The sequence below is a fragment of the Canis aureus genome, chromosome 24 (genome assembly GCF_053574225.1).
Source record: "Canis aureus isolate CA01 chromosome 24, VMU_Caureus_v.1.0, whole genome shotgun sequence".
Taxonomy (NCBI): domain Eukaryota; kingdom Metazoa; phylum Chordata; class Mammalia; order Carnivora; family Canidae; genus Canis; species Canis aureus.
The window spans coordinates 45,478,883-45,502,090 of NC_135634.1; the positions used below are offsets into that span (position 1 = coordinate 45,478,883).

At 37.1% G+C, this 23,208-nt stretch overlaps 1 protein-coding gene across 9 annotated transcripts in view; it reads left to right on the top strand.

Annotated features, from left to right (window-relative positions):
- Window positions 1-23,208, top strand: part of GIGYF2 (GRB10 interacting GYF protein 2) — a 136,232-nt gene that overhangs the window by 71,139 nt on the left and 41,885 nt on the right. For 5 of the 9 annotated variants that reach the window (XM_077869264.1, XM_077869258.1, XM_077869256.1 and 2 more), the window contains 6 exons: window positions 10,317-10,496; window positions 14,629-14,846; window positions 14,938-15,100; window positions 15,183-15,371; window positions 17,849-18,045; window positions 19,022-19,181. In XM_077869264.1, coding sequence (XP_077725390.1) covers window positions 10,317-10,496; window positions 14,629-14,846; window positions 14,938-15,100; window positions 15,183-15,371; window positions 17,849-18,045; window positions 19,022-19,181 — 1,107 coding nt within the window. Of the gene's footprint in view, window positions 1-10,316; window positions 10,497-12,017; window positions 12,176-14,628; window positions 14,847-14,937; window positions 15,101-15,182; window positions 15,372-17,848; window positions 18,046-19,021; window positions 19,182-23,208 lie in introns of those variants that run through there. The other 4 variants (XM_077869259.1, XM_077869260.1, XM_077869263.1 and 1 more) reach the window with 4 other exon arrangements.

Below are 23,208 nucleotides of genomic sequence, written 5' to 3' on the forward strand. Positions count from 1 at the left end.
TATAGCATGTTGAAGTGTGAGATACTGCCTTTACTATTCCTTTTTTTTCTCCATTTCTACAGGGAAGGTTTCCTTGGATAAGGACTTTTAAGCATGAATTAATTAATTGATTTTATTAGTTTTCTTTTCATATTCCATCTCACTAGAATGGCTGCCACTAATTCTAAAACTGATTATATAGGTGATTTAGTTACCTGAATTTTTGTAAGGGAGGGACAAGGAGACAGGCCTTTTTTTTTTTCTTCTTCTTCTTCTTCTTCTTCTTTTTTTAAGGCTATGTGCAGAAATCTTAAATAAGAATAGATTTAATTGTTTGCTACCTTGCACTTATCTTTAAAAAACACACCTGTGTCAAGGAGCTGAAGAATTATCTTAAGGCATGCTTTAGTAATGAGGATGGTTTCCTGAGAGGTTTATGGTGTTCAGGGTACAGCAAATTTAACTTAACATCTAAATAGTGTTTACCTAGAAAACGACTGTGATCTAACTTGTAGCAACCTTAAAGTGAGCTGTGGGATGGTTTTGTGTAATGCTTTTACTGAGCAGTACTTCTCTCCACCTCTGTTAGCTGCTGATTTTAAAACTTTGATCAAATGTCACATGTAAGAGGATCTGAGAAACAAAGGCTGTGATTGTTCAAAGTAAAATCATGGAAGGCCTGCTGGGAAAATTATTAATGTAGACCAATATAATGCTACTTAGAAGGTGAAATCCGTCTTTGTAGATTCCTTCCCCTCCCCCACAATTAAAAAGAAAGTATTAATTCCTTCTTTGTTCTGTAATGCCAAACATTTCAATACAAGTTCAGACACAGCATTGGAAACTTTGACCTTCAGAACTAGAGAAAGTAAAAGCATAAAGTAGGGACTTGTGATGGTGATGCTTATTCCCTGTACACACTGGTAGGGAATTATACTGTATATCAATTGACAGTTGACTGGGGAAGAAAAAGCCTTAGCAAATACAGTGTGACACTGCCTTTTAGAAAGTACAGGAGTGTATCTGCCATGTGTCTCGCATCAACATTATGATAATTAAGATGGTGAAGGATTTTACCAAACTTAGAAGCCTCTTTCCATAATATACTCTGTTTCAGAATATATTAAGGCAGAAATGATTTGGCGAGATGATTGTCAAGAAAGAAATGTCTCAAGTGAAGAAGGGTTCTGGTTTCTGGATTTCTGTAATTTAAAAGTCTTGCTGTGGTTTATAGACCATTCCTAGTTGCTAATTGTGTGGATAGTAGACCAGCTTTGGAGTGTCCACTCAGGAGCACAGTACTCCCATTTAATAGTCTGAGCAGTACTATTCATTCCTGGTTGAGATTGCCAGGTTAGCTGAGATGAAACTGATCTCGACATAGATGGTATATCAACTTCACCCTAAGACACATGGGCCCATCTAAACAGAATTACTGACTTTAGTTAAAGATGGTTCTAAAACATTTCTTTTATGAATGAACATAAGTGGTAAATATCTGTTCTTTGGTTTATTTTTTATTAAAAATTATAATGATTAAGCAAGGTGCCAAGACCAGATACATTGTTCTATATTAAATTCAGATCTCTGTCCCTAAAGGTATTTGATTTTCTTTCTGGCTAAAGTAATCCAGTGTATAGTCCATAACTATACCAACTTGTACTTGAGACTAACAGATGCTTTAGTTGGAGTATAGTGTCCTGCCTATGTACATGGATAATCTTTCAACTTTAAAACTTTAGCCGTGTTCTATGTTCTTTCTTATATAGTATACCTCGCTTTCTTTAGAAGATGCCTAGTCCCTTTTCAGTTCTGCATTCAAGCCCAGCTGCTGATCGTCTTCTTCCCTAGAGATTTGCGGCAGTGTTAGGATATATACCATCAGATGACTGAACATGAGGGTTCAGTTAAAAAAATACCACAAGAGGTATTTTTTTTCAAGGAGATTTTGATATGCTGCAGCCCCTCCAGTCTGTCTCTTCCGGTCAGGGATTGTGTTTTCAGGACCAGTGTTAATGAGTGGAGCAGATTGTAACCTCTCAGGGGTTAGGATGGGAGAAAAGTTACACATCTTTGGATATAAAACTTAAACTTCTCCATCCTAGCCATCCTGAGTTTTGTTTACAATTAATTGTGGGGAAAAAAAGTAAATACTAACACCTGGATGGGATTTCCTTTCACTATTTTCTCTGGTGTTAGAAAATATTTTTAGTGTTGATCAGAGAATGTATATCTGAATAGAGGAATACAAAGTTTCTTACTAGAAAAATTTGCACATAAACAAGCTTCAAAGTCTGTCCCATAATTCCACTTTTGCTTTTGGAGTTTGGGTACTTGTAAGTTCCAAGTCTCACAGCTGTAGATTTTATTGGCTGAGTGCCTCTTTGCTCCATCTGAAGTTTTCCATAAACACCATTTTTGGCTGTGAGTCAAACATGCACACAGGTGCCCTTTTACTGCTCTTTCTCCTTAGGAAGTCTACTCAATTAGACCAGACTAAAACCAATATTACATTTTAATTTAATTTAATTTTTAGAAAAATCCTATTCATACTTAATACATTAAGTCAGAAACAACTAAGTATTTACTGCCATTGGGAAAATGTTTATATATGTCATACATTTGCATTTTAGCACCTTTTGTACATTCTTAGTTACTGTTGATATAAGATCATAACTTGTATTATATAGATTGTATAGTTTGATTATAAAACAGTCATATTTGCTCTTTTGAATAGAAGAAAATACATTTTAAATTTGTGTTTCTTTATCTTTTGAAGGTCATAGATACCTTTAAGACTCTTACAAAAACCTTACACCTTTTTCCCTGATAAAAGAAAGCATGCCAGCATAATATTTACTTCTCGTTCAAGGATTCATGGCCCCCAAGTTCATTTATGGACTGTAGGTTAGGAATATTTGGGTCAGCCATTAAATTTGTAAATTATTCAGTTATGTTTACTTTTCAATCTTGTTTACAAATTATTCTGTTAAGATTATAAGAAATCAACTAAAATATTTGCTTACTCAACCTTATTATTGTTCTGATATTATGGAAGGAGGAGGACTTTGGTTTGAAATGCTGAGGAGGGCCTTGTGGGTATCCCTCACTGGCCACTGTGGAATTCTAGACTTTGTAGACATGAAAGGAACTTTAGATAGCATCCTCTAAGTTGCCTGGGAATGGCTTTTAATATTTTGCTTTTTTTTTTTTTTTTTTAAGATTTTATTTATTTATTCATGAGAGACATGGAGACAGAGAGGCAGAGACACAGGCAGAGGGAGAAGCAGGCCCCATGCAGGGAGCCCGATGCAGGACTGGATTTTGGGTCTCCAGTCACGCCCTGGGCTGAAGGCAGCGCTAAACCGCTGAGCCACCCAGGCTGCCCTAATATTTAGCTTTTATTTTAAATTAGACCAGTAATACACAAATTATGTGTGTTTTTTTTTTTTTAAGATTTTATTTATTTATGACAGAGAGGCAGAGGCAGAAGAGAAAGAGAGGCAGAGGAAGAAGTCAGGCTCCATACAGGGAGCCCAACATGAGACTCGATCCCAAGACTCCAGGATTATACCCCGGGCCAAAGGTGGCGCTAAACCGCTGGGCCACTGGGGCTGCCCTCTGTGTTTTTTTGTTTTTTTGTTTTTGTTTTTTAAACCAATCCTATAGATCAAATTCTTCTTGAGATTTTCACTCTCAACTCAAATCTACACAAATACAAATATACTGTAATCATTTAAATGGTTAAGGATTTATTTGGATGTTTTAGAGCAATTCTTGAATTCAGTGTAATTTTTAGTTATATTAGTAGTAATTGGAAATTTATTTTATTAGATGGTGCTTGAAGTCATTTTTTTCCTCTCAAAAGAATTTCTCGAGTGAAATTTTTATATTGAAGAATGGGTCTTAACATTTCTGAGGGGAAAAAAAAAACATTTCTGAGGGGTATGCTTTTTTTTTTTTTTTTTTTTAAAGACTTTATTTATTTGAGAGAGAGAAAGCAAGAAGGCGGTGGGAGGGGCAGAGGTACAAGGGACAAGCAGACTGCACGCTGAGCATGGAGTCCAGTGTGGGGCTGGATCTCATGACCTGAAGCTATGACCTGAGCCAAAACCAAGAGTCTGTTGCTTAACTGAATGGAGCCACCCAGGTGCCCCAAGATTAACACATTTGGTTCCATCTTCCCCTTTTAGAAATGTCGGTAGTCGTTGTCTATATAAGCTGTACCATGCATAGTATGTCTGTTGCCCTTTTAAAGTTTGTTAGACTTTGATCCCAGAGCTTCCTCTTCATTAGTTTTTCTGGAATTTTTTTGCTTCTTTCAGTGGATTAAGTCTGTGAGTAAACCCAGGTTTAGGAGTTTGAACGCCTGTGTTCTATGTCTGATTTGGTCACTACTTAGCTCTATGACCTTGGGAAATTCCCCCTATAAGTATCCCTTTCCTCACAGAACAATTGAGGTGATGATGTTTAACTTAACTCTTATGATTGTAATAAGGATTAGTTGAGATAAATGGATGCATTTTGTCAGGGAAATTTGACAAATTTTAGGTTATTTGATTACATGTGTGTCCCTGGGCTGTGGACCTGGGGGATTGATGCATGTATAAGTTTCTTCTTTATTTTTAATCCTTCGTCTTTAATTGTGTTTGTCCATAGAGGAAAGCACTCATGTTGATGTTTGCTAGAGGTTTGAGTAAAACAGGTAAAAATAGGTAAAGTTAGTACTCATTTTTCAGGGATAAGATTTAGTAGTGCTTACTAAAGTTGAATATACCTCATTTCACTCTGGCCATTTCACTTTTAGGTATATATCAACAGAAATACAAACATATACTAAATTTCGTATTCAAGAATGCTCATAGCACAATTCATATAGCAAAAAGCTAAAAACAACTTCAGTCAGCAGCAGAGTCATATATTGTGGTCTATCTACACAATGAGTTCCTGTACAGTCGTGCAAAAGAACAAGCTGCTCTTCTCTGTAACAATGTGGATGAATCTCCCATAATGGTTCCTGTAAGAAGCCAGGCATAAAAAAGTTTAAACAACAGGCAAATCTAATCTTTGGAGATGAAAGTCAAAAATAGTGCTTGTTTTGGGAAGGGTTGACTGGAGGGACATGAAGATTTTTGAAAGCTCCTGATATTTTCTTTTTTATTTCTATTTCTATTAACTTTTTATATTTTAAGTAGGCTCCATGCCCATTGTGGAGCCCAGCGGCAGGGCTTGAACTCATGATCCTGAAATTAAGACCTGAGCTAAAATCAAGAATTGGACCCTTGGCCAACTGAGCCATCAAGGAACCCCAGATATTTTCTTTTTCTTTCTTTTTTTTTAAATTTATTTTAAAGGTTTTTTTATTTATTAATGAAAGAGAGAGAGAGGCAGAGACACAGGCAGAGGGAGAAGCAGGCTCCATGCAGGGAGCCCAATGCGGGACTCGATTCCGGGTCTCCAGGATCGCAACCCAGGCTGAAGGCGGCGCTAAACCGCTGAGCCACTCAGGCTGCCCGATATTTTCTTTTTTATTTTATTTATTTATTTTTAGGGTTGTTTGTTTGTTTATGAGAGACAGAGAGAGAGAGAGAGAGGCAGAGACACAGGCAGAGGGAGAAGCAGGCTCCATGCAGGGAGCCCGACGTGGGACTCAATCCTGGGTCTCCAGGATCACGCCCTCTGCTGAAGGTGGCGCTAAACCGCTGAGCCACCGGGGCTGTCCTGATATTTTCTTTTTAAAATCTTAGTCATGTGGATGTATTTGCTTTATTGAAACTCTTTGAAAGTACATTTGTGATTTATGTACTCTTTGGCAAGAATTGTTATACTTCAATAATAATAAGTTTTCATAAAGGAAGGAGGAGGAGTGGAGTGAAGTCCACTTAAAAGTTCTTGAATTTCTCTCACCTTTCTCTTATGCACATGACAGTGACTCCCAAAGATGGAACTCCACCTACCTTGCACTTACATGTGGGATGTTTGACATGTCAGAACTATATTATTCTGGCTTTCCTTAGTTTACTGGAGAAGTTGTCACCTTAATCTTTCCATTGAAGTTATTAATTATGTAATACTTGACATAGCAAAAAGTATATTGCAGTTGAGGAAATAAGCACTCAGCAACAAAATTTGAACTCCTTTGTTATAGAATTTTTGAGCTAGAATGGGCTGGTGTTCCTGTAAATTCAGGCAGCCTTCTTAACACATACTTTTAAATTGGGAATTGGAAAAAAAATAAAAAAAATAATAAATTGGGAATTGGGTCTTTTTTTTTTTTTTTTAAAGTGAAGGTGCATAGATCAGAACTGCAGCCAAAATTTAAAATCAGGTGTAGTGGGGATCCTTGGGTGGCTCAGTGGTTTGGCACCTGCCTTCAGCCCAGGGTGTGATCCTGGGGTCCTGGGATCGAGTCCCACATCAGGCTTCCTGCATGGGGCCTGCTTCTCCTCTGCCTGTGTCTCTGCCCCCCCCCCATGAATAAATAAATAAAATCTTTAAAAAAATAAAATCAAGTGTAGTGACTACAAGATTTTTATTCTTTATTTAGTACTGTGCTCCTCTTTAATCTTTAAGATACCTGTTCAGATTAGTTTTGAGACAAGGTATGACATAGTCATTCAAAGATTGTGAGGTAGGTACAGGTTGAAAATTACAAGATGATTTTCAAGAAGTAGAAAACCCAGATTTTGTTTCTTCCTATATTTCCCCTACTTTTGCCCTATTCTTCTTTTTTTATTTTTAAGTAATCTCTATATCAACGTGGGGATTGAACCTACACCCCAAGATCCAGAGTTGCATGCTCTTCCAACTGAGGTAGCCAGGTGCCCCTGCCCCATACTGTTTTAAAATTTTTTCCTATTCTTAGGTACTAATAGGAAAAATATATGTAGGACTGGCAAGTCTAAAGGTAAAACGGTTTAGGAAAAAATGTAAACCACACAAAGGGACATAAAGTCAGTAAACAACATGAAAAATCTTTGATACGAAAAATTCATATCTGAGCCATATTAGTGTACCACTTTACAAGTATTACAGTAGTAAAGGTTTTTTTTTTTTTTTTTTATGATAGTCACAGAGAGAGAGAGAGAGAGAGAGAGAGAGAGAGGCAGAAACATAGGCAGAGGGAGAAGCAGGCTCCATGCACTGGGAGCCTGACGTGGGATTCGATCCTGGGTCTCCAGGATCACGCCCTGGGCCAAAGGCAGGCGCCAAACCGCTGCGCCACCCAGGGATCCCAGTAGTAAAAATTTTTTTTAAAAAAAGGATAGCAAGAAAAAAAAAAAAAAAAGGATAGCAGCACTTAGTATCAATAATGTGAAATGGTGTGTTGATTTGACCCTTTTTTTTTTTGAGGGGAAAAAGGCAGTGGACGAAGTCTGTCATCTGACTTAGTAATTGCATTCTTTGAAGCTTTTTCAGAAGACATAGTTCAGAAAAGCAGGTATTTCTTGCCTCATTATCTATAGTTCACAAAAAAATTGGTTATAAAGTAAATGTCCAGTCAAATAATCTAGTAGATTATGCTGTGGCAGCAAGATCTACCTGGTGTGTACCCATTTGCATAATTAGGAAGATGTATAATCAGAGAGGAGTATTTGCTGTAGATGGAGAGTAGATTACAGAATAGTAGGTATATTGATTGCAACTATGAAAAAATATAAAGTTAGGTAAAAGCCAACAACAGATAGGGCTCTGTTTCTAAAACAGGGTTTACTAGTACTTTTATTTTTAATTTTTTGCAGTGTATCCTCTATTAGAAAAAATTAAAATTATAGTGACCAGCTTTTAAAATCTTTTTTTTTTTTTAATTTTTATTTATTTGTGATAGTCACAGAGAGAGAGAGAGAGAGAGAGATAGGGGCAGAGACATAGGCAGAGGGAGAAGCAGGCTCCATGCACCGGGAGCCTGATGTGGGATTCGATCCCGGGTCTCCAGGATCGCGCCCTGGGCCAAAGGCAGGCGCCAAACCGCTGCGCCACCCAGGGATCCCGTGACCAGTTTTTGATAAGCATTTTGCCATTTGTGCTCTTTTGCTTGCTTTGCTATGTTCATTAGTTTTTCAAAGGCTTAGTGTAAAAGTAGGTGAAAGAAAGTCAGTGTTTCATCTAGCACATCCATCATGTGATTACTACTGTATTCCCAAGTCATTGCATGGTACCTGGCACAAACTGCTTGTGACTGATTATATGGGTTTAAAAGCCATTTCCCATCATTTGTCTATATATGTTTCCATTTTATCTATGTATTAGGGATTTTTTTTTTTAGATTTATTTCTTTATTTTCGGGGAGAGCATAGTGGGGAGGTACCAAAGGAGAGGGAGGAGAGAATTTCAAGTAGACTCCTCGATGAACATAGAGCTTGATGCAGCTCAATCTCATGACTCTGAGACATGACCTGAGACAAAATCAAGAGCCAGGTGCTTGGATGCTTAACCAACTGAGCCATTCAGGTGCCCCTGTATTAGGGGTTTCTTTAAGGTTTTTTTTTTTTTTTTTTTGTGAGTACAGTTACAATTTTCATCAAGTCATGTAATATATGTGGTACTTTGTAAAATGGGTTGCCCTTCTTATTCTGAATAAGGGAACCTGGGATGCCTCCAAACCCAAGACAGACATGGGATATATCTGTATTTGAATTCATAAAACTTAGCACTGAATGTGCAATAAATATTTGTTGAATGAGTGAGAAGATGAATATTTGAATCCTGTCTATGCCATTTAAATAGTGTGAATTTAGACAGTTCTTTTATGTTATCTTTTTGCTTCTCAGTATTTTTCCAAAAAGTAGGAAAAATAACTTCAAATATTGAGGATTGTTATGAAGAATAAATCAGATGATTGAGTGTTTTGCGTTGTTTTGTTTAGATGAGTTTTATCATCTGTGGCCATGTAACAAGATACTTCAAAACTTAGCTGAAAACAACAAACATTATCTCAGTTTTTGTAAGTCAGGAAGGAATAGCATAGTTGCTTGGCTCTGACCTGGGTCTCATGAGTTTGCAAGGCTGCAGTCAAGGTGTCAGCCAGGGATGTAGTCATCTGAAGGCTTGACTGGGTTGGATCCACTTCCATACTCACTCATGTGGCTGTTGGCAGGCCTCAGTTCTGTGCCATGTGAGCTTCTCCACAGGGCCGCCTCATGACATGGCAATTGATTGTCTTGGAGAGAGCATCCTAAGACTGATGGAAGTCAGTAATTTTTAACTTAATATTGGTGCTGACATCTTACTGCTTCTGCTGTATTCTGTTTGTTGGGAGTAAGTCAAGTGCAGCTCACACTTTAGGCGAGGGTATTATGCAGGAGTCAGAAGGGAGGTCTTGTTGGGGGCTTAGAGGTTGCCTTCTATAATAAGAAAGCAGGTAGTATTTTGCCTAGCAAATTTCCAGATATTTTATCCTTCAGGAGAATAATATGTGGTAACAACCTAATATAACTGTTTGGATAAACAGGATATTGAATCTTAATACATGTGAAATGAAATATAAGAGGATGACCAGAAATGAGAATTCCCTCATTTTCAGATGTAACTGTACAACTTTCTTTCATTTTCATGGTGGTTTAGTGAAAAGAATTGAGGTTATCACTGATGTACATGTAACTTTTTAATTGTTATAAATGGAAGATATCAGTGTATGTTTTGGATTTTCAACTAATTTAATGTGAGATTTTATATAATCTGTTATGAATTATGTAAGCACATGTGGGATGATGACTAAAGAGAGAATTTGCACAGTTTGGAATTATCTTGTTCTTTGAAAGTACCAATTTAATTTACTTGGTATACCAGGCTCTCTTTCTTAATGGAACTCTTGACTGGCATTAGGTTACACATAGCTTTGCATTCTGTTCAGAAGCAATTTGTTGTATGCTTATTATGTAATAGATGTTAGAGTAAATGAAAATGAAAAATTATAGTTCATACTGTCTACTTTTGAGTTTTTTTTTTTTTTTTTTGGCTAAAAGGTAGGTTGAATTTTACAGATGTCCTATTTGGGTAGAATTGCTAGTAGAAGTTGATTAAATAAATTAAAATACATCATATAATTAAAAATCTTGTATGACTTTTGAAAAAGCAGTATGTGCTGGTAAGGTAGGTTGGTTCACGTTTCATTGCACCCCCCGTTTTTGGTGCATGTATTTGTTTAAAAAATAATTGTCCGGTCTGTGACTGTTGTACTCTAAGAAATATGTCTAATACTGGATGCATATGTCTGCAGCTCTGTTGCTCAATACTGCCTGAGCAGGTACATCTGCACAAAAGTGTGATCTCAGCCGTCCAGTCTGTTTTCAGAATCCTTATTGGCTGAGGCACATGTTTCCTTATTTTCATTACAGGGAGACCAAATTTTGAGGAAGGTGGACCAACATCGGTGGGAAGAAAGCATGAGTTTATACGATCAGAAAGTGAAAACTGGCGTATTTTTAGAGAAGAACAAAACGGAGAAGATGAAGATGGAGGTTGGAGACTAGCTGGACCGAGACGGGATGGAGAGAGGTGGCGTCCCCATAGCCCTGGTAAGGCTCCTGCCAAGGGAGTGCGGAGACCAAAATAAGGGAGTATTTGGTGGAGATTGTGTACCAAGGAAGCAGAAAAGATGAACTAGAAAGAAAAAAAAAAAAAGAGAGAGAGAGAGGACTGAATTATTTATGTCATTACACTTAGTCTTATCACTACAAAAAATACTTCAGCATGAAAATTCCCCAAGTCTCTTCAGTTGATGAAAATCATTTTTATTTTTCTGGAGCAAATAGTGTAGTTTAATGGGAAGCACCTGCCTTTAACTGCAAAAATGTGAGAGGGTCTCCTTTGGTTTTATCTAACATTTAATCTTTGTATTTTTACCAGCATGCTTTAAAACTTAAAATGTGTAATTATGTGTTCATTAAAAATATGTGCTCTTCCTAAAATTGGTATTTTTCCTGTATAATAAAAGATGTATTTTTTCAAAAAAAAATTTTTTTTTATCCTAAGAAAGTGATTTATGCTTATTTGAAGGATAAACTCTAAACCTAGGTCAGAAACATAATCACAAGTTCATTCTTTTGTCCTAACTTTAGAGAAAGGAGAGAGAATAGTAGTGATTAGTGGTTTTGTAAGTTCTTCTGTTTGACTCTTAAGAATGCCTCAAACTGTTCTTCCCTGACATTAGATATGCTCGTAATTGAAGACACTGGTGCTTTGTGTCAAAGTTCATCCCCTACCAAAGTGCTGATTCTATGCCTCATGATAATCAGATGCCACTGTAGTTTGAATTGTGGGGTCATGCAGAACTGAAACGCACAAAGAGTGTATATTTGCCTTATGAATTTCATTATTTTAGCTGTCAGCCATATGCCAGAGCAGCTCACTTTTGTAGAAGAAATCATAATTAAACTGTTTTCATGTACATTTTATTTTACTTATTTATTTTTCTTTAAAGATTTATTTATTCAGAGAGAGAGAGGCAGAGACACAGGCAGAGGGTTCAGAAGTGGGCTCCAAGCAGGAAGCCTGACGTGGGACTCGATCCTGGGTCTCCAGGATCACACCCCAGGTGGCAGGCGGCGCTAAACCGCTGCACCACCGGGGCTGCCCTTCATGTACATTTTAAAATCAAGTTATTGGGACGCCTGGATAGCTCAGAGGTTGAGCGTCTGCCTTTGGCTCAGGTCCTGATCCCGGAATCCGGGATCGAGTCCCATGTCGGGCTCCTTGCGTGGAGCCTGCTTCTCCCTCTGCCTATGTCTCTGCCTCTGTCTCTGTGTCTCTCATGAATAAATAAATAAATAAATAAAATGTTTAAAAAAAAAGAAAATCAAGTTATTAGCAAAATCACTAGTCTCAGTCTGAGTAAACATTGTAACAAGCACTCAGAGTGCTTTAGGTAGTTATGGATAGGTAGAAACATGGTGAAGTTAATCTTTGGATAGAGTTTTGATGCTTTTACCCCAACTCCTCATGGTTGCCTCTTGGGTGAGTTTTCTGTCATGAGTGGGCATTGTTTACATCACAGTTATCTAGGCAATTCTCATGAGTCTGTGTGCTGGGCAACCAGATGTTATAGTTCTCTTCAAGGCATCACGGCATTTTGTGCTGAGCTTGCCTGTAAGCAAAAGGGTTTGTAGACTATGTTCCCAACAAGCATTCAGTGAAAGAATGGACAGGGTCTGGACTGAGCGAGAAGAGAAATTCCAGCGGATCAAAAACAAACAAGGTGAATGTTTTGGAAGACCAACAGTGTTTGTGAGCCCAAGTGTCTGATGCCGATTCTATTAAAGGGAGTTAGTTAAACAAAGTAAAATTTTAGTGTATTTTCTACCACTGACCCTCTTCACCCCAACAACGTAGATTTTAGATATATATTGTCTTTTTCTTAAATCTTTCTCCCTGATACTCGATTTCCATGTCCAATTTATTTGTCATTAACTTAACAATTTCCCCCAATTTTTTAGTGGTACATTTTTAAAAGGGTGAGGTGTATGATATATGGGGCTAAAAAAACACTGGAAATAAGCATTTTTAAAAAAGAATACTATCTGCTTTTTCAAACCAGCATATTCAAAGTTAAGTCTGATTATATCGGTTGTTATAAATTACCCTTAGCATATCTTAGATTATATTTATTCTTCTATGATTTGATTAAAAGTTTAGTGATTTGGGATGCCTGGAGTGGCTCGGTGGTTGAGCGTCTGCCTTCGCCTCAGGGCGTGATCCCGGAATCCTGGGAACGAGTCCCACATAAGGCTTCCTGTGGGGAGCCTGCTTCTTTGTGTCTCTATCTCTCTCTTTCTCTCTCTGTCTCATGAATTAAAAAAAATAAAAAATAAAAATAATCTAAAAAAAAAGTTCAGTGATTTTTTTTTTTTTTACTATTTTTTATATTATAAAAATTGTAGCAGACTTTTATTTTGGTATTGTAAGACCTTAAAAAGCAGTGGTTAGTCTTCATAAGCTGGGGATGTGTCTTATCTGCTACATTTGGTTTAAGTAGGACTCAAAACTGGATATTAAGGGAGATGGGACTATTAAGGACAGCAAAGCATCCACTCTGGGAGCTGAACTTAAGAAACTCAGTAAGAGGAAAACATGAGCCAGATGCCTAGAAGGATAGATTCCTATCATGGTGCATACTTAACAGACAGTTTAGAAATGATAGTAATAGAGAGAGTACTTTGGAATTCAACAGTTGATCATGAATACTTCCTTTGAATAATGATTCGAGGTTTGCATTTAAGCAATCTGGATATAAAGTTCTTTAGTTTTCATAGAAGTGTAATAGTTATAAGTAAGTAAAGGATGAGGAGGAGTATGGGAATTATGTTTTCTTAGCTTTTTTTGTGAATGATTTATAAGTAACTACCTCTACTGGGCATTTTAGTGTTTTGCCTTCTCATTTTCAGTTTGATTTTCAGATTGCTGGTTTTAGCAAATTGGGCCTTAGTATAGTAGTAAGAACATTGAACTTTGGCTTTTCTTTCGTGTATCTCCTACAGAGAAAGCAGTCAAAAATAGAAAATTTTAATAGGTTAAAACCTACCTCTCCTTTTAAGACACTCAGACTTATGTTTATCAGATATAAATGACTTTTTTCTTAAAAAATACCATAACTGGCATCTTTTATTCTTAGGCAGTCTTTTTCCTTTTGAAAAGTAGATGTAATAAACCGTATACTAGGGTGGATTTAGGAATGTCCCTGGGGATGCTATACAGAAATAAAAATTCCCTAGGGAGAGTTAAGAGATGAGAGTAAATTGTGGATGCTATTGTGGAAAAAGTAGCAGAGGATGCAAAATTAGATTCTAGTTCTGCCTTGCTATTATGCAAGTTAACTTCTGTCAGAGTTTTTGTTTCTTAAACTGTAGAATTAGGATAGTGGGCTGTATAAAATCTGTGATATCTGTCAGTGCTGTAATTCCATGCCTTTTTCTTGGGAATCAATTACAAATGGGATCTCGGCACTAGCAAGTAGGCATGATGAATTTGATATTAGGAATTGACACGGGAGTTGTTCTTATACATCAAGAATGATATTTTTGGAATTCCTGGGTGGCTCAGCTGTTGAGCATCTGCCTTTAGCTCAGGGCATTATCCTGGGTCCGGGGATCGAGTCCCACATTGGGCTGCCTTTGAGGAGCCTGCTTCTCCCTCTGCCTGTGTCTCTGCCTCTCTCAGTGTCTCTCATGAATAAGTAAATAAAATCTTAAAAAAAAAAAAAAAAAAAAACCGATATTTTCAGGAGAAGAAAGAAATGTGTTAAAGCCTGCCAGAGGGAAGGCATGGACTTGAGCCCATGATATCCAGTGGTATAAGCCTGGGCTAGGAGTCTGCCATGTAAACGGCAAATCGGCATTTCAGTCAGATATCTAAAGCTTATCCAAAATGTATACTTTGCATAAAGTGCTTTTTAAAAGTGATTTGTTTTAAATTGATTTTTCAAAGCTTTAGAGTATGTTGTGTGGCTCAGGATTTACTGAAGATAACTACTGTTGTCACTTAGTGATGTCATGTGTATGCTGAGCTCTGAATTTCATTTAATTTGCTTAAGTTTCTCTGTAGTAAATTGATTATTTAAATGCACATAGTTTTCTTTATTTTCTATTCGCGATTTTCTTTTTCAAAGACTGTCATAAAATTTTTCTAAGTTTTGTATCCTCCTCCTCATCCCAGATGGCCCTCGTTCTGCAGGCTGGCGAGAACACATGGAACGACGGCGAAGGTTTGAGTTTGATTTTCGAGATCGGGATGATGAACGGGGTTATCGAAGGGTGCGCTCTGGCAGTGGAAGCATAGACGATGACCGGGATAGTTTGCCCGAGTGGTGCTTAGAGGACGCTGAAGAAGAGATGGGCACATTTGACTCCTCTGGAGCATTCCTCTTTCTAAAGGTAAGAAATCTGTTTTAAATGTCACAATAGGCACTGACCTACCACCAAAGTTCAATGTATTTTGAGCTTTGGCTTCATTTTCTTGATACAGAAAGTACAGAAAGAGCCAATTCCAGAAGAGCAGGAGATGGACTTCCGGCCTGTGGAGGAAGGTGGGGAGTGCTCTGACTCTGAGAGCAGCCATAATGAAGAAGCCAAAGAACCTGATAAGACAAATAGGAAAGAGGGAGAGAAGACAGATAGAGTAGGAGTTGGTAAGGCTCATTGTCGTCTTTTACCTTCTTTTTATCAAACCGAAAGTTTCATAAGTTAATTTAAGAATGCTTCATGTTCCAGAAGCTAGTGAGGAAACATCCCAGACCTCATCATCATCTGCAAGACCAGGTACTCCTTCAGACCATCAGCCTCAGGAAGCACCGCAATTTGAGAGGAAGGAGGAATCCCAAACTGAGCAAACGGAAAAAGCTGAGGAAGAGGGTCAGACGGAAAATAGCCTGCCAACCAAAGTGCCCAGCAGAGGGGATGGTATGTATTTATGAGAGTAGATAAGCTTAAACAGGATTCTACTCAGGCAGGCCAGTGATCACTGATAAGATAGGTTTCTGTTTATGCCTCATAGAACTCCCAGTGGTAAATTATTAGAATAGATTATTTTACCAGTAAAGCTAGTCATGTGCTGCTCCCCACATATGTGTCCTTCCCCAAATTCACCAAAAGAGAAGAATCAAGAGTGCAACTCAGGAATCTCACTTTCTAGGATGTTAAGATATAGCCATCTTCGTATTAGTTGAGCAGATAGGATTTAGGACCTTCTGCAATAATTTTATTTCCACATCAGACGGGTGACCTTCCTTTTTTTCATATAGTGGTTGGGTCTATGTCCCGAAGGCACACCAAATTGCTGCTGTTCCAAATGAGGCCATAAAGAACATGGATGAATCTGGGGAAGTCCTACCACTTTTGCTAGAGAATAAGCTTAAAGTATATCCCCTTCTTTAGTGTTACTGTTTTTATTTTAACTTGATAATGTATCTTAGTAGGCAGTTTTTTTTTTTAGTAGGCAGTTTTAACATTCACTTCCTTGTTTCTTCTTGTGCATATTTAAAAATAACACTGTAATCCTTCATGTTAAAGGGGTAATTGGTTGAGTCACAATAAAAAAAAAAAAAATCACACCTTTACCATGGCCTGCAAGCCTTAACATCTTCCTGCCTCTGTGGTTTCAGTGCCATCTCTATCTCCTTTGTACTCTGTTCCCCAGTTTCACAGCCTACTAGGTCCTGACGTGAGCCTTGCTCTTTTGTCTCCTTGTCTTAGCAAATACTGTTATCTGTCCCTGAAACTCTCGCACCCAAAGTTCCCAAACTAGGTTAGCGATCTTCTCTTGTTTCTTAAACAACCAGCACTATTCCTGACAGAACAATGCAATAATACAAAAATCTGTGTATTACCTTTTTCCCTAATAGGCTAATATTTTGAGGGTTTAAACCAAGGATATCTTTGCAGTGTTTCATGTCTAGAACAAAGCTTAGTGAGTGGATTCAAGTGTTTGAATCTCTCTCAGGCACTGTGGGACTTGTCCGTTTTGAGACCTGTTTGATATGTAGTTTTTTCAGTTATGGTGTACCCCAAATTACTTGTGGTTCATTCTTGTGGATGTGCATGCCTGGGGCCTTTTTCTTAGGAGATTTTAGGATGGAGTCCAGACATGTGTATTTGAGAAAGCTTCATAGATACGTATTAAGGATTAAAACTCCAGGTTAATATTCTATAAGGGGATAAAACATATGTATGTTAGTCATCTTAGGGCAAAATTCCTATTTAAGAGGGTAAGTAAAGAGTAGCCAGAGAAAAATCTTCAGAGGCAAGAGTGGCCTAGACTAAAGGGACTATGAGGAAGGAAGGAGGTTTAGGATTGGACTGCTGAGGTCAGATGATGAGGACTAGGAAAAGGCATTGGATTTGGGGACTTTGAGGCACTGTTTCTCTTTGGGAGAGAATCTGTATTGGAGGGTGGAAGTGGAAGTCACAGTGTAGCAGGTGTGGGTGATGGTGGTGTATTGGCTATTCTTTTAAGAAGTTTGGCAGAGAAAGTAAAGAGTTCCTGAGAAGAACAGGAATTTGGAGAAGCTATCTGTAATTGAACAAACAAGGTTTCAAAGGGGAAACTGCAGTTGTATCTAATTACTCCCATCCCCTTTCCCTTCTTAAGAGCCCGCATACTGAGAGGCTAGAAATAGAGACCAACACAACACAGAACCTCTTTTGCAGTCTGTTCTTTTCTTTTTTTTTTTTTTTTAAGATTTTATTTCTTTCATGAAAGAGAGACAGAGACAGGCAGAGGGAGAAGCAGGCTCCATGCAGGGAGCCTGATGTGGGACTCAATCCCAGGACTCCAGGATCACGCTCTGGGCTGAAGGCAGGCGCTAAACCTCTGAGCCACCCAGGAATTCTGTTCTTATTGGGAAGAACTTCCTGCACTGTCCATGTAGACTCCCAAGTGCTCTTTATTATTCTAAAGACTGTAATGTATTGAATTATATTATCACCTGAAATAGGTATTTATTCAAGATAATTGCAGATGTGTTTAGTCAAAGTTCATTGCAGATATGTTTAATCAAAATTGATGAAATACGACATTTTTGAGAAGATTTGCAGTGCTGTTAATGGTCTGCTATATGGAGACATAAGAAGGGATTAGACCAATTCTGTTTGCTTTCAAGAGGGAGACGTACAACTAGTAGATGCTCTAGTGACACAGACAGGCACTGTAGAAGGACCTTCTAGATCCCTTTTAATCCTATGTTTTGTCATCCTGTAAAGGTACTTCTGTCATTGTAGGGAGAAATAACTATAATTTTCCATAAGAAGTAGCTGCAGTGTCCCTGACACATTCACATTTCTGTTGAGCCCATTTAGCGAGCAGCCTAATTAGAGGATACATTCTTCATAAGAATCTCTAGTTTAAAAGGTTTTCATGTTTCTGTGTTTTTTTCCTTTAGAAATGGTTTCTGATGTCCAGCAGCCCCTGTCACAGATTCCTTCAGATACAGCCTCTCCTCTTCTCATACTTCCACCGCCTGTTCCCAATCCTAGTCCTGCCCTCCGGCCAGTTGAAACGCCGGTCGTAGGTGCTCCTGGTATGGGCAGTGTTTCCACAGAGCCAGATGATGAAGAGGGTCTCAAGCATTTGGAGCAGGTAAAAATTGTGTCATTATTTTTTTCTCCTCCCAAACTACCATAAAAATTGGAAAGCATTAAATGAATCTTCAGAAATAGAACTTCTGTGCGCTAGATTTTATGTACTGGAAAAGTTGTTTGTAAATCTGGTATTTTTTTGTATGAGTAATTGTCTTTCAAATCATTTCATGCTTATAAGTTTCTGCTATGTAGTAGTCATTGTGTCAGGTTATTTTTTCTCTTCTGAGGTTGCCCTTAGCTGTTTGCTTTTCTTTTTTCTTTTTGGAAATTAATGGAATGCCAAAAATGGCAAATACAAGCAGCTGTGCATGGGCATAGCGTCTTCTGTATTTTTGCCTGAAGTGTAACTGGGAAAATAGTTAAACTCAGGATATTAGCATTTTATTCATGTCTCTAGATTTCCCTAGGATTAGATATAACTTTGTTATATGTGAAGTAAATGGTAGCTTATTTTCTATAGAAGAATTTCTCTTTCTTTGAGATGGAGTGGTTGTTGGTGGCAGGAAATGCTTGAAGAGAGGAAGTAGGGCGATGTCTTAGTAGAATTGTAAAAGATTATATTTGTAATTGATTAATTGGATCTTTATTGTATTAACACCTATGTTTTTATAGGTTTAGTTTATATGCTTCAGGACTGACCAATGGCTTATTAAATAGTAATCTTATTAGTGTGTTGATTAGAAGCCTGGCCTTTGATCCATACCAGTTTGTGTTTTAATCTGTTTGGTTTGCTTAATAATTTTGAGACTTTGAGCAAGATTTGGCCTCTCTGAGCCTTAGTTTTCCCCTCCATAAAATGGGGACAGTATATATTTCATGACCTGTTGGAAGAAGTCATGGTTGCCTGCTGTGTTTCTTGCACAGTAGTACCTTTCATAGATCAAGTCATTCATAAAAGGTAGACATTTTTGTTACATGTACAAGTATTAATTTGGGATCATTTGTTTCCTTAATCCTTTTTTTAATCCTGTTAGCAAGCTGAGAAGATGGTGGCTTATCTCCAAGACAGTGCACTAGATGATGAGAGACTGGCATCAAAACTGCAAGAGCACAGAGCTAAGGGAGTCTCAATTCCATTGATGCACGAAGCAATGCAGAAGTGGTATTACAAAGATCCTCAGGGAGAAATTCAAGGTAGCTTGTTCCATTCTACTTGAAGCCATTATCTTCAGATTCTGTAAGATGGTCATTCTTTAATGTTAATTTTCATAGTAGTAGAAAACAATCCATTTTCCAGGTTTTCTTCGTGTGTGTGTGTCTGTAACATGTATACATACATACGTATAGAAGGCATTTTTATAGGTTCCTCCTATAGTACTTTACAGTTTCAGTGGGGGAGGGCAGTCCAAATGAAAATTATTTGAATACAAGGTGGAATGTGATTACTAATAATTTAGGGATGTAAACAAAATACTCAAGACCCCTTCAGTTCTGGCTTCCCAGCTGGTTAACTAGGCAGGTGAATTCCTTATGTTCTTTGTACTTCAGTTTCCCTCCCATAAAAGGGTGATGACAGCAGTCTTGGAAGACCTTACTTGAATGTTTCACTGAAGTGGGGTTGATATCATAAATGATAAACAACTGTTAAAAACATGTGAGAAAGGATCGTACTGTATTATAAACTAATCCCTTAAAAGATTTGTACAGTGCACAAGTTAGATTAGAATGGGGAAAGAATGCTGTAAAAGACAATTTGTTGATTCTTCGTTTCTGCTTTTGAAATCTTTGTTTATAACCTGAAATTGGTTGACTATATTAGTGTCCTTTTCATGATAGTGTTTTACCAAGTATACCCTGTGACCCCTCTCCAGTGTACTAACTCCTTTTCCATTCGCAGTCTCATTACCCTTCCCCTTATTCTCCTTCATAGCATCGAGTGCTGTCTGGTTCTGTATATATTTGTTCATGATCTGTTTATATTCCTGTAGAATGTAGGTACATTGGAAGCAGGACTGTGCATATGCTTGGTTTTTGTTTTTGTTTTTTTAGTTTTGTTTGTAAAACAATCAAAAGTGTTTATTCAGTGTTTTAGGGATTGCAACTGGAGAGACAGAGTGTGCCCCCAAGTTGAGGACTGTGTGTTTTAATTAAAACACATGGAGGTGTGTTTTAATTAAATTTACCTTGAGACAATTGTAGCTTCACATGCAGTTGTAAGAAATAGTAGAGATTTTATGTTACCCAGTTTCTCACACTGGTAATCTAATGCAAAACTATAGTACAATATCCAGCCAGATTATTGACTTTGATATAGTCAAGATTCAAAATGTTTCTATCTAACGTGGAACTTGAATAGCCACACACATTTCCTTCCCACCCTTGCCCACTCCTTAACACTTGGCAACCACTAATCTATTCCCCATTTCTAGTTTGTCATTTCAAGAATGGTACATAAATGGAATCCATTTCCATCCAATGGAAAAATGTTTTTTTTTTTTTTTTTTTCCACTCAGCATAATTCTCAGGAGATTGATACAGGTTGTTACATATATCAGCAGTTTCTCTTTATTTACTGAGTAGTACATCCATGACACGGATATAACATAATTTAACCATTTCATCCATGAAGGGTGTCTGGGTTCCTGTTTTTGGCTTTTTTTTTTTTTAAAGATTTATTTATTTTAGAGAGTGCTCATAGTGGGGAGGGGCAGAGGGAGAAAGGGGGGAGAATCTCAGTCAGACTCTGTTCTGAGTGCAGAGCCTGATGTGGGGCTTGATCTCAGAACTCTGAGGTGACTTGAGTCGAAACCAGGAGTCAGATACTTAACTGAGCCACCCAGGGTCTCCTCATTTTTGGCTATTATGATAAAGTTGTTAAATATTTATAGGTAAGCTTTTGTGTTAACACAACTCTTCATTCCTCTGAGATATAAATACCGAGGAGTGCAATTGCTAGATTGTATGGAAATTGCCATACTGTTTTCCAGAAGGGCTGAACCATTTTGTATTCCCGCAGCAATCTATGAGTTACTTGGTTTCTTCATATCCTTGACAGTATATTTTTTATGTTAGCTGTTTTGACATACTGTGTAGCGATACCTCATTGTAGTTTGGGGTTTTGAGCATCTTTTAATGTGTTTATTGGTTGCTTATTCTCTTTAGTAAACTGTCTCTTCATGGTTTTTTTACCCATGTTCTAATTGTTTGCTTTTTTTTTAACCTTTGAGTTTTGAGACTTCTTTTTTTGGGGGGGGGGGCTTCTTTATATATATAGATACTAGTCCTTTGTTAGATATGTGGTTTGCAGATATTTTCTCCCATCTGTATCTTTTTATCCTCATAACAGAGTCCTTCACAGATCAAAAGTTTTAAATACTGATGAAGTCCAGTTGATCAGTTTTTCCCTTTTATAGATTGTGTTTTTGGTAGTAAGTCTGAGACCAAAGAACTCTTCTCCTGGCTTCAGATCCCAAATTTCCTTTCCAAAATAGTTTATAGTTTTTGTTTTACATTTAATTCTCCAATCTTTTTTTTTTTTTTTTTAAAGATTTATTTATTTGAGAGAGAGAGGAAGCCAGGAAAAGGGGCAGAGGGAGAGAGTCTCAAGCAGACTCCACACTGAGCAGGGAGCCTGATGTGGTGCTTGATCCCACTACCCTGAGATCATGACCTGAGCTGAAACCAAAAGTCAATTGCTCAACTCAGTGTGCCAGCTAGGAGATCCAACTCTATGATCTATTTTGAGTTAATTTTTGTGTAATGAATGGGACTTAGGTAAAAGTGGGGGGTTTTTTTTGCTGATGGATATCTAGTTACTCTGGAACCATTTGTTGAAAACCATCTTTCCTCTTTCAAATTGCTTTTGTATCTTAGTTAAAATTCAGTTGGGCATTTTTATGTTGGTCTGTTTCTGTGTTCTTTATTCTACTGATCTGTGTGTCTGTCTTTCCACCAATATCACAGTCTTGATTATTGTAGCTATGTAATACATCTTGAAATTGGATAGACTAATTCCTCCCCTTTTTTTCCTCCTAGTTTATTTTTATCAAAATAGTTTTTAGCTTTCCTAGTTTCTATACCTTTCCATATAAATTTTAGAATACTATTATCTATATTTACCATATAAATATATTAAGAAATCTATATTTAAATATCTTGCTGAGATTTTAATAGGAACTATGTTAAACCTCTGTTATTTTGAAGAAAATTGACATCTTTCTCATGTTAACTTTTCCAGTCTATGAGCTTGTGTAGTTTTTAGAATAGATACACACTCTATTAGATTTGCATCTACTTGATTTTTGAGTAATTATAAATTTTATTTCAATGTCTTTGTGTTCATTGTTACTACATAGAATTGAGTTTTGGATGTTTCTCTTTAGTCTGTGACCTTGCTGAGTTCATTTATTAGTTTTAGGAGTTTTTTTGTGGTTAATGTTAGATTCTGTAGGATTTCCTTTGTAGACATTAGTGTCATCTGTAAATAGCAACAGTTTTTTTTTTTGTTTGTTTCCAACCTATATCTTTTATTTCCTTTTGTTGCTTTATTGTATATTCCAACACTATGTTGACTGTGATGAGTGGAAGCAGATATACTTGCTTTTTCTTTCCTTTGTTCCTATTTTAAGGGGAAGACATTCAGTCTTTAATAATTAAGTGTAATGTTAGTTGCTGGCTTTTTATAGATATCCTTTATGAAGTTGAGGAAGATACTTTATTTTTTGAGAGTTTTTATTACAGTTGGTATCGGATTTTGTCAAATCCTTTTCTGTATCTGTTGATATGTTCCCATGATCTTTCTTCTTTAACAATTTTAGTATGGTAGATTAAATTGGTTACATTTTGAATATTGAAGAAGCTTTACATCCTTGGAGTAAACCCCTTTTATTCATGGTGTATAACTCTTTTTATATATTGCTAGATCCTGTTTGGTAATGTTTAGTTAAGGATTTTTGTGTTCATGAAGCATGTTGTTTTGTAGGTTTTTTTTTTTTTTATATATATATTCTCTGTTTTGTAGTTTTTTTATATATATATATTCTCATTGTCTAATTTTATTATCAGTAATATTAGCTTCATAAAATGAACTGGGAAATTAACTCCCTCTCCTATTTTCTGGAAGATTATTTAGGGTTGGTGTTAATTTTTCTTTAAATGTTTTGTAGAATTCTCTAGTGAAACCATCTGGGGACTTCTCTTTTGGGAATTTAATTTAAATTTA